The sequence below is a fragment of the Lithobates pipiens genome, unplaced genomic scaffold, assembly GCF_037356315.1.
Source record: "Lithobates pipiens isolate NorthernLeopardFrog02 unplaced genomic scaffold, aLitPip1_a1.2 Scaffold_30, whole genome shotgun sequence".
NCBI lineage: Eukaryota > Metazoa > Chordata > Amphibia > Anura > Ranidae > Lithobates > Lithobates pipiens.
Genome location: NW_027507791.1, coordinates 34,177,905 through 34,197,591, shown reverse-complemented (window position 1 = coordinate 34,197,591; position 19,687 = coordinate 34,177,905). Strand labels below are relative to the sequence as shown.

The window sequence follows — 19,687 nt, the reverse complement described above, 5'->3', positions numbered from 1 at the left end:
TTTGGTAAAAATGAATTGCTGGTCATTCTGGTTGTACATGAATGATGGGACTGAGAGGAGAGGAGCATAAGTAAAAGCAGCATAGGACTCAGGAATCAGGAGGACATTACTGGGGGGTGAAGCCAGCCCGGCAGAGGAGGACACTGATGTGCACAGTGTCAGTGCCTGACTGGAGAGGTGAAAAGGACACAGTGTCAGAAGGCAGACACTGCCTGATGTGGAGACATAATATGAAGGGGACAAAGGAGGAAACTACCATGTCCGCAGCCTCCATCCATCTGTTACTGTATCCTGTCTGCAGCCTCTAACCATCTGTTACTGTATCCTGTCTGCAGCCTCTAACCATCTGTTACTGTATCCTGTCTGCAGCCTCTTACCATCTGTTACTGTATCCTGTCTGCAGCCTCTAACCATCTGTTACTGTATCCTGTCCACAGCCTCTAACCATCTGTTACTGTATTCTGTCCACAGTTTCTGACCATGTTCTGTAACATATCTACAGCTTCTAACCATCTTCTGTATCATATCTGCAGTCTCTGAGCAGGAATTGGGGGAGTAGTCAAGAGTGGGAGCATCATCAGGATGGAAGTCATGGAAAGAGTCCGACAAGTGTGGACCGTGGAGAGGAGACTATAGGCTAAAACCAGAACTGCAAAGCTGGAGCCATCTGACTGAGCCCTGCACAGTGCACCTGATAGGTTGTCAGTGGCAGAGCCGCTAGACCAGTCTGGGGGGTTGCTGATGAAAGGGGGAGTGAATACAATAATGTAAGGGGGCACTGATATATAGATTCCCCCTATATTAGTAACAACTCCTTACCTTAGTGTATTCACTCTGCAGAAGGTGGTCTCTGGTCACCAGAGTGCCCCCCACATTAGAGTTCCCAGTGTTCCCCTTTACATTAGAGTCTGCAGAATTCCCCCTTACCGTGCAAGGGGGAATTCAGTCTGGAGACACTGTTGTAATTGGGAACTCTGATGTAAAGGGAGTGCAGTGGACTCTAACATAAGGTGGTCTCTGGTCACCAGAGCTGCCCCTTACATCAGAGTTCCCACTTACAGTAGATCATGATCTGCAGCGTTCCCCCTTACATAAGATTTCTTACTGTAAGGGTGAATCCTGCAGACTCTGATATAAGGGGAACTCTGTGCTGGCTGGGTTATAGTAACCTGACCTTCATTGTCAGTGGAGAAATATAATTTTTGACTTTTGTTTAACTGCTTGCTGACCAACGCACTCCAATGTAGGTCAGCAGAATGCCACTTATAGGCAAAAGGGCGTACAGGTATGTCCTCTTTAAGAAGTGGTGTCGCGGGTGTGTGCCTGCGGCCGGTGGTGTGGGTGAGCGGGTCCTGTGGACTCGATGTCTGCCAAGTGCCCATGATCATGGCACGGAGAGGTAGAACGGGGAGATGCTTTTGTAAACAAAGCATTTCCCGTTCTGCCTAGTGACAGGACAGTGATCACAGCTCTCTCTCATTGAGAGCTGTGATCACTGTTCTGTATGTTGAAGTACAGCCCTGTAACAGTTAGAATCACTCCCTAGGACACACTTAACCCCTTGACTGCCCCTAGTGGTTAACCCCTTCACTGACAATGTAATTTGCACAGTAATCAATGCATTTGTATAGCATTGATCGCTGTATTAATAAAAATGGTGTCAAAAATGTCCACTTTGTCCACCATAATGTTGCAGTCCCAATAAAAATCACAGATCACCACCATTACTAATAAAAAAAAATGCCATAAAACTATCCCCTATTTTTTAGACGCTATAAATTTTGCACAAAGCAATCAATATGCGCTTATTGTGATTTTTTTTTTTTTTTTTTTTTACCAAAAATATGTAGAAGAATATATATCGGCCTAAATTGAGGGAAAAAAATATATATATATTTTTGGGGGATATTTACTATAGCAAAAAGTAAAAAATATTGCGTTTTTTTTCAAAATTGACACCCTTTTTTGTTCATAGCGCAAAAAAGAAAAACTACAGAGGTGATCAAATACCACCAAAAGAAAGCTCTATTTGTGGGAAAAAAAGGAAGTCAATTTGTTTGGGTACAGCGTCGCATGACTGCGCAATTGTAAGTTAAAGTGGCGCAGTGCTGAATCGCAAAAAGGGCTCTGATCAGGAAGGGGGTAAAATCCTCCGGGGCTGAAGTGGTTAACGTAAACACATTGCTAATAGCACTTAGCTATATGTTTATAGGTAAAAATTTATATGTGTACTGTTTAGGTACTTTTTTACATTGTCAGTAAAAAAAGTGACTCTGTCAGTAAATGTCATGATTTTTGCCAGTAAAAACATTGGTGCCATTCTCCCTGTGGGGGTGGGGTAAGCTATCCCCATCGGGAGAAGACAGTGATTATTGCTAGGGGCTATACCAACCACTAGTGATTATCATATGTAAAATCTGACAGGCTGGTTGTACCCAAGTTGATTGATTGGTCAACTTGGTACATTCAGCCAACCCAATTCCAGCACTCCCAATTTCCCTTCATCCCCTTTGCATTTCATTTTTGCATTGTAAAAATAATTATAAATCCCTTTATTCCCAGGCTCTATGTTCTGGTCCTCTTCTGTCCTCCGCAGTGGGCCGGTACTGAATGATGTAGAATACTCCCTTCAGTATTCTCCTGTAAGTCCAGATGGGTCTGAGGTTACTCCCCTAGGGGGCTTTGATACCCTGAGCTCATAGAAAATGGGATGAATGACACTGGGCATCATTCTACCTGCGAGAGGAGCACCATCTAGTGGTAAAAAAGGAGATACTGCAGGGGAGTATTTTAAATAAATTAAAGTGGTTCTGCACCTAAAAAAAAAATATTAAAAGCCAGCAGCTACTAATATTGCAGCTGCTGACTTTTAATAAAATCACACTTACCTGTCCCAGGGTCCAGCGATGTCGGCGGCAGATGATGAGCGATCGCTCGTCTTGCTTCTGCCCCCGCCGCCATCCTCTGTCAGGGAATCGGGAAGTGAAGCATCGCGGCTTCACTGCCCGGTTTCCTACTACGCATGCGCGAGTCGCGCTGCGCGTCTCTTCTGGTCCCCCGCTGTGTCCTGGGAACTGTGTGTTTCCCAGAACACAACGTGGGGGGGAGGGGGGGCGGCTGCGGGGGTCTGAGGCAGTCTGCCCGAAAGTGGGTACAGATACCTGGATTATCCAGGTAACTGCACCCCCCTCCCCCCTGAAAGGTGCCGATTATGGCACCGGAGGGGGGAGGGATCAGATTAATGGAACTTCCCCTTTAGGGTGAAGAACCGCTTTATTATTATTATTATTATTATTATTATTATACAGGATTTATATATCGCCAACAGTTTGTGCAGTGCTTTACAACATGAGGGCAGACATTACAGTTACAATAAAATTCAATACAGGAGGAGTCAGAGGGCTCTCTTGTTAGAGTTTACAATCTAGGAACATATATATAATCTCTTTCTCTCTCTCTCTCTCTCTCTCTCTCTCCTTTACTTTTTATTGATCTGTAGTTAGGCTTTAAATAGTTAAAGCAGAAAGTTCTCAGTGACGATGTATAGCTCGTTAGCTTGGATGTGCAAAAATAATTCCCCAATTGCAGAGCAATTAATGTATTGATCCTCATAGTGATTCTCACCTCCAGTGCTACTTTTCCCAATTGCAGAGATCTCCAGTGAGATAAAAATTCATGCTGGGTATTAATTTGCATCATTTATAAATCAGAAAAATAATTTCTGTGTTTTTTAGAGGACATCAGGAGGCTCCGCCGTCAGCTGTCATCATATGATGATCCATCACTGAGGAGGATATATGAGCATTATAGAGATGATCTGATCTACATCCTGGAGAACATAAATCTTCTTCATTCTGTCCTGGTGGAACTAACATCTCGGAATGTCTTAAACACAGAGGTAAGAAAAATTGATTTATAAATTACGTACAGCAATATATGTATAAATAAAGGGGAACTCTGATTCATAGTTGCAAACATAGAGTCCTTTATAATTAGTGATGTAACTAACTGAGTTAAAGTAAACAGCTTTACTTAACGCCATTACTTTAGAGGGTAACGAGTAATCTGACTCTTCCGCTCATGGTAACACCGTTCTCATTACTCGGGCAACGTTACCGCAATTACATTTACCGCCACTAGGGGCGCACCTGCCCCTCCCCTCTCCACTGAACACACAGTGAAAACAAGAAATGGACGGGGCGGAACTGAAACATATTTCTTTTAGTGCCCCTTTAAGTCTCATCGTTGTCCAGTAGTGACACTATAGGAATTTTGCACATCAAATTCTATGCAGGATCCTGCCCACCCCCAGCACCCGCCAGACCTGCCTCCAAACTACAAATCCCAGCATGCCCTGCGGCAGACAGACAAGAAGGGAGGCCAGGGAGTATGCTCAGGGAGGGACCCAGTGATGCAGTGAAGTGACAAAGCTGGCAGTTGAAGGTGGATGGTGGTGCTTACGATGCAGGATGGCTGGGCTGATCTCCTGGAGGGCCTCCTTGTGATTGCCACCATGTAGTGTCCAGGCTGGAGGCTGATTGATCGAGGATTCCCCCTTTCCTATTGTACTACTTCTATTGATGAGCTGAGCTGTGACCCCCCAGAAAGATGGCAGACCATGCTGAATGCAGCATCAAGGTGATGTGCCGCTTCTGCCCTCTCAACACCGCCGAGATCCAGAGAGAGGACAAGTTCATCCTGGACATCAAAGGGGAATGACACCATCATTATCATACTGGGTGAGTCCTGGGGGGGAATCTATAGGTGTCCTTCACCTTCATAGACCTCTGTGTGTCTTCTATATGTATGCATGTGTGTGTGTGTGTGTGTTTGTGTGTGTGGGAGAGAGATCTACATTTATACGTCATAGATCTGTGTACACCTTGGAAATGTTGATCTATTTTTGTTTATCATAGATAGACCTGTATGTACATGGATATGGTGTCTGTGGTCTATGGAGGTGAAAGTTGGCTCCGTGGAGGAGGAGAAGGATGTGATCTATGGGTATCCATCATAGATATGTGTACTGTACACCATGGATAGGTGTGATTTATATTTGTTCATTGACCTGTGTGTACATGGATATGTATGCTGGTGTCTGGTCTATAGAGAGGAAGAGGGGTTTATGGATATGTGTCCTGTATGCATCATATACTTGTGTGTGTATATCAAAAGGCAATATATATAACAAGTTCTATATGTACTTGTATTATATCTAGTGTGTGTGTGTGTCATATTTATCGTTTTTCCCATTAAAATCAGTTAGAAAATCGTGGGTGCATGTTACACGCCGATCCCCAGTGATTCCCCACTCAAGTGGTTGAGCGAGCGGCACCGATGTACATACATAGTCGAGTGTACTCGGCTAGTCTCGGCTCCACTCAGTCATGCCCAGTCCTGCCCTATGATGGACATAACACAGGGACTGGGCTTGACTGTGAGAGGAGCCAAAACTAGCCGAGTAGACTCGGCTATGTATGTATATCGGCTCTGCTCACAGTCACGCCCAGTCCCGCCATTGGACCTGTGTTATGTCCATCATAGGGCAGGACTGTGAGAGGAGCCGAGATACACAGGATGGCTCTGTGTATCTCGGCGGTGCCATATTTAAACACTGACGTATGGGTGACCCCGCCCCCCTCTGATGTAACGGAAACCTGCATTACATCAGAGGGGGGGAGGTCACCCATACGTCATTGGGGAAGCCCTGGCTTCCCTCACTAGCATCAGGGGGTCAGGTGATGGGTGGCCCCGCCCTCCTAATATAAGAAACGTCAGGCGCTGGGATCCCCGCAGTGTCTCCGACAGTGGAGACAGAAGACGGATGCATGGATGGACTGCGCTGGACTGAAAATCACCCGTCGCTGTATCAGACCAGCCGTCACTGGACCCCGGAGAGATGATCATCCGTCGCTGGATAGCAAGAGTGGATTACCACCGCTGTAATCTTTTTTTTTTTTTTTTTTTAATGTTTATTATTTTTAATAAAGGAATTTTTCAAAAGTGTGTTTTGTCTTATTTAACTATTTTTTACACTTTCTTTGTGAAATGGTAGGGGTACTTTTGTACCCCCTTACCATTTCAAACAGGGGGGGCAGGATCTGGGGGTCCCCTTGTTAAAGGGGGCTTCCAGATTCTGATAAGCCCCCCGCCCGCAGACTCCCACAACCACCGGCCAGGGTTGTTGGGATGAGGCCCTTTTCCCCATTAACATGGGGTCATGGTGCTTTGAGGGGTCACAGACCCCCAAAGCATCCTCCCAATGTTGAGGGCATGTGGCCTGGTACGGTTCAGGAGGGGGGGCACTCTCTCGTCCCCCCTCTTTTCCTGCGGCCTGCCAGGTTGCGTGCTCGGATAAAGGGTCTGGTATGGATATTTAGGGTGACCCCCACATCAATTTTTTTTTTTTTTTTGACGCGGGGTTCCCCTTAATATCCATACCAGACCTGAAGGGCCTGGTAATTGAATTTGGGGGAACTCCACACTTTTTTTTTCTATCAATGACTTTCAATGAGTGTTCTCTGTATTACGGGAGCGAACAATTTGTTATAGCCGCGAGTGATTTTAAAAGACTTTTTTTCCTGCAGAAATTACACTTTGTGCAGGGACAGTTCTAAGCACGGGAAACATGCGCCCCTTCACAGGCATACTATAGACACCCCCCAGGTACAAAATTTAAAGGAATATTACACTTTTATTGTTTCACTTTAATCATTATTAAAATCACTGCTCCCGAAAAAACTTCAGTTTTTAAAACTTTTTTTTGCATTGATTCATGTCCTGGGGGCAGGACCCGGGTCCCCTAACACTTTTTAGGACAATAACTTGCATATTAGCCTTTAAAATTAGCACTTTAGATTTTGAACGTTCGAGTCCCATAGACTTTTTTTTTTTTTTGAAAATCGTTTTTATTAGGTTTTCTGATTTCCATGTGATACAAAGAAACAATAAAAAGGGAAATAAAACACTACAGATGACAGTGAGCTGTGGTTGTTGTTACATATCGATAAGTGATACAAATCGAAGTAACTCAAATAAGTCAATCAAAAGAGATCAATCAAAAGAAAAACAAAAACAAAGGGAGAAAAAATAAAAGGAATAAATCAGAACAAAAGTAGTTCAAGGAGATCACCAAATATTATAGAATATTATAGAAATTCGCTTACAAGTAACAGCACATTTTCCGTCTACTGGCTTTACTCATGAATCCATAATTATGAACTCGAACAGTCACATTTAAGGATCAACCTGGAATTCTAGTCGATCAGCACCCCTTATATTACTCGGACCTCTGTGTGGCTCCGCACCCCAAATTGGGATCACGCTGTGACGGAGAGGCCACCCAGAGTAGAGTTGAATGACATTAAATGGGTCATGGAGTGATTTGGGATCTGTTCAAGGGATCCTGCTACTAATAAAAGTAGTGATTATTTCTTGTACCACTCTGTCCAACATTTCCACTGTAAATCAAATTTTTTGCCACAAGATTTCCTGAGAGCTAGTAATCGTTCATAATGATAATTTAGATTTACTTGAACTAGAACTTCTGATGGATTTGGGGATAGTACACTTTTCCAATGTCGGGCTATAACCAACTTGGCCGTGATAAGGATGTGTGTCACTACTATATGGAACTCGGGTGGGTAATTATCAATACCGATATGGAGAATTGCTAGGGCCGGGTTTGGGGACTGCAGCACCCCTGTGATTTCTGCAAGTATACTAAATAGTTTCCTCCAATAGCTAGAGACGTTTTTGCAGTGCCAAAATATATGTAGTATAGTGCCTACATTACCGCAGTCTCTCCAACATAGAGATGAGTGAGTGGAGAACATTCTGGCTAATTGGTGGGGGGTTCTATACCATTTATGTAATTTTATGATCTTCTGGGTGAGTTCCCAATGGCTAACACAATGTGAGGCTTTATAGTTATATCTGAGGGCAGAGCTCCATTGACTGATGTTGTAGCTTTGCTCAGCAAAACAGGTGGAGCCCCCTCTGATCCTCAGGGAATACCACTACCCATATAATATTCCTTCTCTGCCTGTCCTTTGCATCATCTGCCCTATGTTGGAGGGATCAGTGGCATCACTAGGCCTGGTGTCACCTGGTGTGATAAAACATGGTGTGGCCCCCCACACACTTAACAGGCTTGTGCTTCGGCATGGCTCTCCCCCCCCTAACAATGGATGGATCTGGGATGGGATTGGGGGAATGGATGGAACTGGAGTGGGATCGGGAGATGGATAGAGCTGGGATGGGATCAGGGTGATAGATGGCATCTGGATGGGATCGGGGGAATGGATGGAGCCAGGATGGGATCAGGGGGATGGATTAAGCTGAGATGGTATGGAGGATTGATGGAGCCAGGAACGGGGGGAATGGATGGACCTGGGATGGGATTGGGGTGGGGTGGATAGAGTCAGGATGGGATTGGGGTGGGGTGGATGGAGCCAGGATGGGATCGGGGGATGGATGGAGCCAGGATGGGTTTTGTGTGATGGATGGAGCCAGGATGGGTTTTGTGGGATGGATTCATCTGAGAAAGGATTGGGGGATGGATGGAGCTGGAATGGGATCCAGGGGAAGATGGGGCAGGATGGGATTGGGGGTGGATGGAGCAGGATAGGATCGGGGTGGATGGAGCAGGATGGGATCGGGGGGGTGGATGAAGTGGGAATGGGGTCAGGGGGTGGATGGAGCGGGATGGGGTCAGGGGTGGATGGAGCTAGGATGCAATCTTTGGGAATAGAGGATATGTGCTAGGGGGTGCTTTGGGAGGGGAGAAGAATTGTGCTGGGGTGGGTTGTCAAACTTCAAATCTGCCCCCTCCTTGTACTTCTAGTACAAGTCCTCTCTAACCCAAAACAAAGCACCCCCTAGCACCTATCCTCTATCCCCCTCCCAAAATCACTTCTGGCAGCATATCAATCCCCCCCTCCCAATCACCATGGCCCCCCTCCTCTGCAGTACTCCTGTTACATACCGCAGGGCAGGGGTTGTAGCGTGGATGGTGTCCCTCCTCCTCGGCTCTTCTTCCCAGCCTGTATACATGTCAGAGCTGAGAAGGGGCAGTGAGTGTAGCCAGTGGGGACTGAGATGTGATTGCAACCACATTGTGTGTGGTGTGTGGGACGGTCGGACCCTGGGCACCTCTGTCTCTGCTTCACTCCCTCCTCCCCCACTCTGCCCGCACATCGCATGGAGCTGGGTAGATTTTGGAAGGGAAGGAGGGAGCCGTGATGCACCTCTCAATGTGAGTGAAAGTGCCAGTCTAAACCTGGTGTCACCCTCTGGCAGGTGTCACCCAAGTGTGGGCTGCACCCCATAACAATGCCACTGGAAGGGATCTTACCAGATCACTCGGTTCTGATAGGTGTGTGTCATGGGAGTGCGAGGTATCTTCCACCTCAGAGACTTTGTCCTCCTCTGTTGTCAGCCTTTCCTGGGTCTTATCTAGGTCATGCCTGATCAGGGTGCATTCTGCAGAGCAGTGGTCTATGATCTATCCGCCCCAATGAGTCCAGCCTTGCTCGCACTTATGGCCTCCAGGATGGGTCTGGTGATTGCTTCATGCTCTGCTGAGAGCTCCGGATCATTAGGAATATCTCCCCCAGTGTATTACCCGTTCCATCCTTGCAGCATTCTGTTTGGTGCGCTGATCTGCTGACTGAGAAGACAAGATGGCGGGGGCGGACCCAATCTCCCTGCCTCTCATAGAGTGGGTCAGGTGCTCCTTCTGTGCTTTCGGAGTCCTCTTGGCGGCTGATGAGGGCATCCCTGGGATGAGGGCACTGAGCCCTGCCTGGATTTATGCTCTGAACATGGGCAAAACTTCTGAGGACCGGATGAGTGCAGGATAGACGGAGCTCTGAAGAAACATTTGCTGCCTCGCCTACATCTGGCCACGTCCCATAATTTTAAAATATCTTTTATTAAATTGCCCTTAAAGTGTTTTGTGAACCATCACCTTGTAAAACAATCCATTCTGTTTAAATAGAAATGAAAGGCAAAGCATTTGTGTACAGATATAAAATACATCAGAAATACTTTTCCATAACCTCTGTTCCCTGCTGCATAAGAAGTTTAAAGCGGAGCTCCACCCAGAAATTGAACTTTCCCCGTTCTGATTTCCCCCCTCCGGTGTCACATTTGGCACCTTTCAGGGGGGAGGGGGAGAAGATGCCTGTCAAATCCCGGTATCTGCTCCCACTTCCGGGGAAAATACACAAAATCTATGCAATGCCCGGCAAATCCTCCTTCCCTCACTGTCTTCTAGGAGACACACAGGTCCCAGAAGAGAAGACCGCAGGGACCAAACGGAACGTGCAGCGTGACTCACACATGTGCAGTAGGGAACAAGGAGTGAAGCCAAAAGTCTTCACTGCCTGGTTTCACTTACCAGGAATGGCGGCGGCGGCAGCACCCGGGAGTTGATATGAAGATCAGCTGGGGTGGTGACATTGCGGGCTCCCTGGACAGGCGAATGTCCTTATATTATTTTTTTCCCAACGGCGGAACTCAGCTTTAAGTAAGTGGGGGTGGAGAAACAGCAGAATACCAATCTTCCCAGTAAAAGGCTCTGAGGGGGGAATCGGCCATTGGAGGACAGGCAGGCTATTCTTCCAGCACAGCTAGAACAAAGCTGGGAATTATTAACTCTAATGCCTAGAGTGATCAGTTTGAAATAGGAAACAGGGGGACTGGCAGGATCACCTGGTATTCCACACAAAGAAAGCAATAAAAAGAATGAGATATTGTTTAACACAGTTACCTGGTACAGCAGGCACATATCAGAAATATGAAATGTTGAGATAACGTTCTTTAACCTTTTGTTTTTGTTATAAAATTTAGTAAATAAGTATGTTTTCTCCTTCACTGACGGGCACTGATGAGGCAGCACTGATGAGGTTGCACTGATGAGGAGGCACAAATATGCAGCACTGATGGGCAGGAATAGGTAGCACTGATATGCAGTATGGATGGGCTCTGATGGGTGACATTTATGGGCACTGATGAGCAGCAATGATGGGCACTGATGGACAGCACTCATGGGTGGCACTGTTTTGCGGCACTGATAGGCAGCACTGATGAGCAGGCACTGACTAGCATTACTAATAGGAACTGATTGACATCCCTTATGGCCACTGATTGGTATTACTGGCAGGAAATGGTGGACATCACTGATTGGTCTGCACTGATAATCAATGCGCTGGTTATCACTGCAGACCCCCCTATCAGGAGAGCCACTGATTGGCTCTCCTCTACTCACACCTGTTGGTGCAAATAGACAAAAGCAGATAAAAAGCACTTCCTGGTTACCATGTGATCAGCTGTGATTGGATACAACTGATCATGTGGTAAAGAGCCTACCTCATAAACTCTTTACCTAGATCGGAGAAGCGATGTGTCGAACGGACACACCGCACCACTGATTGCCATGCTGTGCTTCCCTGATGGCACGCATGAGCGGCTTATCCTGCTGTACATCATGTGACACTCAGTAAGGAAAGCTGATCCCTGCTGTGGCCATCATTTTGCTACTGGCCAGGTGGGATGTGGTTAAATATATATTTTGAATCCCATTATTACCCCCTGTAGTGAATGGTATCAATCTGATCTGTTGTCTCTCTTGCCTGTGTTCTGTCAGATATGGTGACCCATCAGATTTAATAACAGGAGTGACATTCTGTCGCCGCCATCTTGGTACACCCCTCACTCATCCACAGTAAGGATACAGTGAGAAATCGGAAAGTGGACATCTTGTTACACCCACCAGAGTCTTGCATTGTACACTTATTTTTACAAGTAAACTCGGCTTATATAGTCAAACTGAGTATTTTGAAATCCTCCAGACTGTTTTGATGTTGATTTTTCTAATCAGCGGTGTTCTATCATATTAGAAAACATGTGAGATCACCATGTCCGCTGTATTCAAAATACTTAATTTGACTATATAAGCTGAATTAACTGTTAAAAATAAGTGTGTAATGCAAGACTCCGGTGGGTGTATAAAGATGTCCGCTTGCCGCCTTCTCACTGTATTCTTACTGTGGGGGAGTGCGAGGTGTAGCAAGATGGCCACAACAAAATGTCACTTCCGTTACTAAATCTGATGGGTCACCATATTTGACAGAACACCTGCAGCTCTGGTAGTGTCCTATTACATCCAATTGTGATGGGAGAAATTTAAAAGCACACAAAGGCCAGGAAGAGTTCAGGCATGTGTCAGCGGTACCCAGTATAACTCCCTTGTAACAAGATGTTCTTTTCTGAATGGAGTGTTCAAAGCACCCAGAATCATTTTATGTATTATACCAGAAAAAATTATTTACATTTTAACAGCAGATATGAAACAATAATAAGTTATATTTTCCAGAAATACCAGCCAATGGAAAAAGACCCGTCTTCCTTCTCTCACACCTTGTTACAAGATATTCGGGATCTGGGAAGAAAAGCTGTGATTGGACTCTGGGAATGTCTCTATGAACTACAGAAAGATCATCCTCATCCTAATTTATTGTCAGTTCTGGATGAGATCACACAGACAGGTAACAGGACTTTGTGTTTTCAGACAACAATGTGATAAAATAATGATTGACACCAATTATCCCAAAATAATGATTGGCACTAATTATCCCAAAATAATGATTGACACCAATTATCCCAAAATAATGATTGACACTAATTATCCCAAAATAATGATTGACACCAATTATCCCAAAATAATGATTGACACCAATTATCCCAAAATAATGATTGACACTAATTATCCCAAAATAATGATTGGCACTAATTATCCCAAAATAATGATTGACACTAATTATCCCAAAATAATGATTGACACCAATTATCCCAAAATAATGATTGACACCAATTATCCCAAAATAATGATTGACACTAATTATCCCAAAATAATGATTGGCACTAATTATCCCAAGTGTCCCTCCATTGTCAGTGATAAACACAGTACACATACACCGCACTCCTCACCACTATCTTTCTTCTCTCCTTTTCTCTTTGGTAGATTTGCTTTTTTTTTCCATCTTCAAAACAAATCCTCACCGTCAGATCAGAATTTATATTTATTTTAACAGTATAGATAGGATTTCTAATAATGTGTTTATTTTCTGGACTGTAAACCATGTGACCACATTACTCCTCCCCCTTTCTCTGGAACGCCATGTCCAGTCTCCGAACTACTAAAATATTTCTATCTGAAAACTGATATTAGATTACATGGAAACAACCTTGTTTTAGAAAATCATTCTTTACTGCACATTGGAATGGAGGATATAAAAATGGAAATTGAATGTAAACCCTAAAAATATGAAATGTATCATTGGAAGTGATTTGTTATCTGTTTTATTTGTACAAAAATATTGTGTAGCAGTTTGTTTCCTTTGCAGAGATGTGCACAATGTTAAAGACCAAGTTCACCTTTTCCAGAAAATAGTCTATGCAGTCATCATGGGGTCTCAGTAGTTATTAACTGTTTGCCGACCAGCGGCCGCAGTTGTACAGCAGGTTGGCTCGGCTGCACAAATTGCCATCATGGTAAGTTGGGCGTGTACACGGCAATCTGTGCCAATTCACTAGCGGGGGAGCCAGCCAGCGGGTCCACCTGCGATCGCCTTTGAGAGAAGCAGAACAGGGATATGCCAGTGTAAACAAACAGATCCCCATTCTGTCAGGGAAGTAGAGTGAGATTGTCTGTTCCTAGTGATTAGGAACAGAGATCTCTCTCCTCCTCCAGTCAGCCCAGCCCCCATACAGTTAGAAACACCTCTCAGGGAACACATTTAACCCCTTGATCATCACTAGTGTTAACCCCTTCCCTGCCAGTCTCATTTATACAGTAATTAGGGCATTTTTATATGGTCCCAAAAAAGTGTCAAAAGTGTACAATTTGCTGCCATTGCTAGTAAAAAAAATAATAAAAATGCCATAAAACTATCCCCTATTTCGTAGACACAATAACTTTTGCACAAACCAATCAATATACACAATTTTTATTTTTTTTACCAAAAATATGTATAAGAATACATATTGGCGTAAACTAAGGAAGACATTTTATTATTACATTTTTGGGGGATATTTATAATAGCAAAAAAGTAAAAAATATATATTTTTTTCAAAATTGCCACTATTTTTGTTTATAGTGCACACAATATAAAAACAGCAGAAGTGATCAAATACCAGCAAAATAAAGCTCTATTTGTGGGAAAAAAAAGGCCAGACATTATGTTTGGGTACAACGTCGCTCGACCGCGCAATTGTCAGTTAAAGCGACACAGTGCCATATCACAAAAAATTACCTGGTCAGGAAGGAGTGAAATTTCTCCGTGGCTGAAGTGGTTAAAGAGCGCCCTGGTAGAGGTCCCCATATTCTGACCATATATAAATATATATAAGTGATCTGATTAATATTGTGTTCTGACTGATTGTATAAATAATATACTGCCATATTAGATCTTAGTGTATTAACCCTTTCACTGCCAGGGCAGTTTTTGCATTTTTTATACATGTTAAGTAAAAAAGCCAATATGGTGGCCTGAATTTATGGGAGGAGCCCAGGGGGTATTTAAGCAGATCACTCACCCATGCTCCTTGTCAGTTCCAGTGCGTGATACCCTGCCCCCTTTTTCCCCCCTTTTCAGGGCACTTCTCAGCACATTTCTCTCCACTAGTGATGGCCGAACGGTTCGCCCGGCGGTCATTTCGCGGCGAATTTCGGCTGTTCGCGGTCCGCCCGTTTGGCGGACTATTGACTACATTCGCCCGACGGACTTCCGTGTTTTTCTGTGTAAAAGAACTTTGACCTATGATGACACATCTATCATGGGGTACAGGACAGCCAATTGAGACATTACAGCACATGGACACTTGGACATTCCCCCTAACTTATAAATACACCTGATCCGGCGGCCATTTTACATTCTTTCTTCTGTCACTATAGGGAAAGGTTGCTGTGTGGAGTAGGGAGAGATAAATCGCTAGCTATTTGGTACACAAAAGTTCTTTTCAGGACTGGTATAGGTGTTGGGTGTAGTTCAGGATAGGCAGTGCAGTGCTAGTGATTGTTGCAGCATCCTGAGTGTCTTTTGTCAGTTTAGAGAAAGGGACAGGACGGTGTGTGCTGTTGGGACAGCCAGATTAGTCATTAGCAATTAGACATGTGCATTCGTTTTCGTCCGAATGCATTTTCGTCCGAATTTCAGCTATTTTCGTTTTCGTTTTGACAAACGATAACGAAAGCACAAAATCCGAAAAACGAAAGATCCGACATAAATAAATGCTTTATTTTCGTTTTCATTGTTACAACAGTTCGATATAGAATAGGAGATTCGACATGACTCTGACAATAACAATCTGTCTATAGAACCTGTGGTCGAATGTGCCTAACCTTACCTCTATTAGTCCAAGATTATATAGAGAAAATATTCGACAGAGAAAAAAGATTTGACAGAGAGAAAAGATTCTGCAAGTTACTGTCCTAAAAAGTGTTTGGGGACCCGGGTCCTGCCCCAGGGGACATGTATCAATGCAAAAAAAGTTTTAAAAACGGACGTTTTTTCGGGAGCAGTGATTTTAATAATGATTAAAGTGAAACAATAAAAGTGTAATATTCCTTTAAATTTCGTAGGGGGGTTGTCTATAGTATGCCTGTGAAGGGGCGCATGTTTCCCGTGCTTAGAACTGTCCCTACACAAAGTGTCATTTATGCAGGAAAAAAAGTCCTTTAAAATCACTCGCAGCTATTATGAATTGTCGGCTCCGTAATACAGAGAACACTCATTGAAAGTCATTGATAAAAAAATAAATAAATAAATAAATAAAAAAGCGTGGGGGTCCCCCAAATTCAATTACCAGGCCCTTCAGGTCTGGTATTGATATTAAGGGGAACCCTGCCTCAAATTTAAGAAAAAATTTGACGTGGGGTTCCCCCTAAATATCCATAACCAGACCCTTCAGGTCTGGTATGGATATTAAGGGGAACCCCGCGTCAAATTTAAAAAAAAATTGACGTGGGGTTCCCCCTAAAAATCCATACCAGACCCTTTATCCGAGCACGCAACCTGGCAGGCCGCAGGAAAAGAGGGGGGGACGAGAGAGCGCCCCCCCCTCCCTCCTGAACCGTACCAGGCCACATACCCTCAACATTGGGAGGATGCTTTGGGGGTCTGTGACCCCTCAAAGCACCTTGTCCCCATGTTGATATGGACAAGGGCCTCATCCCCACAACCCTGGCCGGTGGTTGTGGAGGTCTGCGGGCGGGGGGCTTATCAGAATCTGAAAGCCCCCTTTAACAAGGGGACCCCCAGATCCCGCCCCCCCCTGTTTGAAATGGTAAGGGTTTGTACCCCTACCATTTCACAAAGAAAGTGTAAAAAATGGTTAAATAAAACAAACACACTTTTGAAAAATTCCTTTATTAAAAATAAAAAAATAAAAAAAAGATTCCAGCGGCGGTAATCCACTCTTGCTATTCAGCGACGGACGGTCATCTCTCCAGCGATGTCTCATCTCATCCAGCGCAGCGAATATACATCCTTCTTCTGTCTCCGTGAAGGAGACACTACAGACATTCCGGCGGCTTGACGTTTCTTATATACGGTGGGCGGGGCCACCCATCACCTGACCCCACCGCCCTCTGACGCAAGGGGAAACCCGGGGTTCCCCGTGATGTATGGGTGACCCCGCACCCCTCTGATGTAACACAGGCAGGTTTCCGTTACATCAGAGGGGGGCAGGGTCACCCATACGTCACGGGGAACCCCGGGTTTCCCCTTGCATCAGAGGGGGGCGGGGTCAGGTGACGGGTGGCCCCGCCCACCGTATATAAGAAACGTCAAGCAGCCGGAATGTCTGTAGTGTCTCCTCCACGGAGACAGAAGAAGGATGTATATTCGCTGCGCTGGATGAGATGAGACATCGCTGGAGAGATGACCGTCCGTCGCTGGATAGCAAGAGTGGATTACCGCCGCTGGAATCTTTTTTTTTTTTTTTTTTTTTTTTTAATAAAGGAATTTTTCAAAAGTGTGTTTGTTTTATTTAACCATTTTTTACACTCTCTTTGTGAAATGGTAGGGGTACTTTTGTACCCCCTTACCATTTCAAACGGGGGGGCGGGATCTGGGGGTCCCCTTGTTAAAGGGGGCTTCCAGATTCTGATAAGCCCCCCGCCCGCAGACCTCCACAACCACCGGCCAGGGTTGTGGGGATGAGGCCCTTGTCCATATCAACATGGGGACAAGGTGCTTTGAGGGGTCACAGACCCCCAAAGCATCCTCCCAATGTTGAGGGTATGTGGCCTGGTACAGTTCAGGAGGGAGGGGGGGCCGCTCTCTCATCCCCCCCTCTTTTCCTGCGGCCTGCTAGGTTGCGTGCTCGGATAAAGGGTCTGGTATGGATTTTTAGGGGGAACCCCACGTCAATTTTTCCCCAATCGTCTTTCAGGAAAGCCACCTTTGAGAGACACTGGCTCCTCCCCTCTTAGGAAACACCGCCTTCATTTTCATGATTTAAGCCTCCTCCTCCCTTCGTTCCTCAGTTATAGTGTTTCCTTCGGTGGGGAGACACCGTTAAGGAACCTTAGCTGAATTCGGTTGGTGAAACTGAAGCTATCCGCGCGGAGCTCCGGCCCCACTCGGCTATCTGACCGTTTATCGGTCGGCCCGGGACAGTCTGATCAGCGGGGAGCTGAAGTGTTCGTACTGTCCATACACCCTAAACTTCGCTTGGGGAAAGCAGGAAGTTTTACAGGGTCGTCTGTTCGTTCACCCGCGGGTGTTTCAACGGAACTGGCAGTCCGGTCGGCTGGGGAAGCTGAACTCTTGACTGACCTTTTCTCTATATGCACTCCAATCTTCGCTTGGGGAAAGCAGGAAGTTTTTGGGGAGGTTCATCCCTACGTTTCGCCCAGCAACGAAGATGTCCAGGGCCCCCCTGTGTATACAGCCGGCTGGGAGCTAGAGGCTGGACCGGTTGGCGGGCGACGTCAGTTCCGGTGGGGGCGGACCTCTTCGTTGGATCCGCGTCTTCTGGTTCCGGACGCGGCACGCGAAGGGAGACCTAGCGTTCGGCTGGTGCAGCCTCTCTTTCTACAGTTGCACAGGTAGCTGTCGGAGGCACGTTCGTACCACTCTTCCTCAAACAGGAGAATGTCCGAAGCAGTGGCTTCAGGAGCTCCAGGAGTAACGGCACCAGCCACTCAAAGGTAAAAGCCCTGGCGAGGGGTTCCCTTACCTTACAACCAGTAGCTCCACTGGTGTTTTTTCCCCCTAGGTGGTCGGGGGGAAGGGCGGTGCGTCTGGGATCCAGATGGAGATTGATCCTAGGGGAGGGCACTCCCGGTGGTCCTCTTAAGTAGTGCTGGTGTTTCTTTTTTTTTAGGTTTTTATGCTGCTCTTTTATCTCTATGTCTCAGAAGGACATGAGCAAGTCTCCCCTTGGTTCTAGGAGGGAGCGTCCTTCATATAGAGCCTCTTTGGGGGAATCCCTGGTTCAAGGCACTTGGTAAAGAGTGTATTGAAGCACCGGATAGCTCAGTCAGACCTTTAACCTAAGGGTTCAGGGTTCAGGTCCCTGTTTGAGCGCCATCAGGAAACAGGCAGCAGAACACGGTGCATATCTGGCAGCTTCTGTGAAGGTTCCAGTGGCCTCAGCTCCAGAGCACTCTTTCACCAGCACAGCAGAGTGTTCCACCTAACCCGATGGATGTTCCTCCTGCGGGTTAAGGGAGAGTCTAGAGGGTTCCAGAGAGGAAGTTGAGGAAGAAGTTGACAGTGACGTCTCAGACTCCCAAGGGAATCTGATAAAGGTGAGGGCTTGGGTGGGGAACCCAAAAGAACCCCTCGATATAAACTTCCCCCTGGATGAAGTGGATAAGCTCTTAGGAGCTATTCATACCACTTTAGGCATACAAGAGAAAAAGAAGGCATTGTCACCCCACGATCAGATGTACTAGGGCCTGGGGGAAGCGGGTGTTCCCGGTTCATGACGTCTTGATCGATGCCATCAGGAATGGCGGGGTCCCGAAGGAAAACCTTTCTTTTCTGGTGCATTAAAACAAAGGTTTTTTCTTGGGCTGAAGAGGAAGCTCTTGTCTGGAATAGAATCTCCCAGGTTAGAGACTACCTTTCTTCAGATGTCCAGGCATACTGACCTGTCCTCGGGGACATGGGAATACTTTCAGACCCTATGTTTGAAATGATGGACTCACTTCTGAAGGATGCATGGGTTTTTTCTCTTAAGAAAATATCTAAGCCAGCCATAGCGGCCACAGTGGTGGCTCATAATATGAAGTGTCGGCTTAGCCAGATTAATGCATGAAGCAATGACGGCAGAGGAGACTTTCTATCCTCCTTTCCCATGCTGCTTAAGGAGTTGGCATACGCTGCTTCGATTCAATCCAGGCGAATGTATGCAAGATCTTCGGCTCTGACCAACTCAGCCTGGAGGGCCTTAAGGCTGAGGACATGGCAGGGGGTCAAGGCCTCCAAGGCAAAAGCTCTGTGTAATCCTTTTTTACAGGAAACCTGCTGTTTTTGCCAGGTCTTGAAGCAGTGCGAGATCGCACAGCTGGTAAGAAAAAGGCCGTTTCCCTTAAGAGGAAATATTAAAAAAAAAAAAAAAAAAAAAGAAAAGGGGCCTTCCTCCCCCAGCGGGAGATGATCACCTCCAA

At 45.7% G+C, this 19,687-nt stretch overlaps 2 protein-coding genes across 3 annotated transcripts in view; both read left to right on the top strand.

The window, feature by feature from the left end:
- The window catches only part of LOC143942156 (uncharacterized), a 1,285,630-nt gene that overhangs the window by 416,819 nt on the left and 849,124 nt on the right, over nt 1-19,687 (top strand). The gene's annotated exons all lie outside the window — the stretch shown is intronic.
- The window catches only part of LOC143942639 (uncharacterized), a 125,333-nt gene that overhangs the window by 37,814 nt on the left and 67,832 nt on the right, over nt 1-19,687 (top strand). For both annotated transcript variants that reach the window (XM_077464003.1, XM_077464004.1), the window contains exons 3-4: nt 3,735-3,898; nt 12,380-12,551. In XM_077464003.1, the coding sequence (XP_077320129.1) occupies nt 3,735-3,898; nt 12,380-12,551 (336 nt within the window). The remainder of the gene's footprint in view (nt 1-3,734; nt 3,899-12,379; nt 12,552-19,687) is intronic.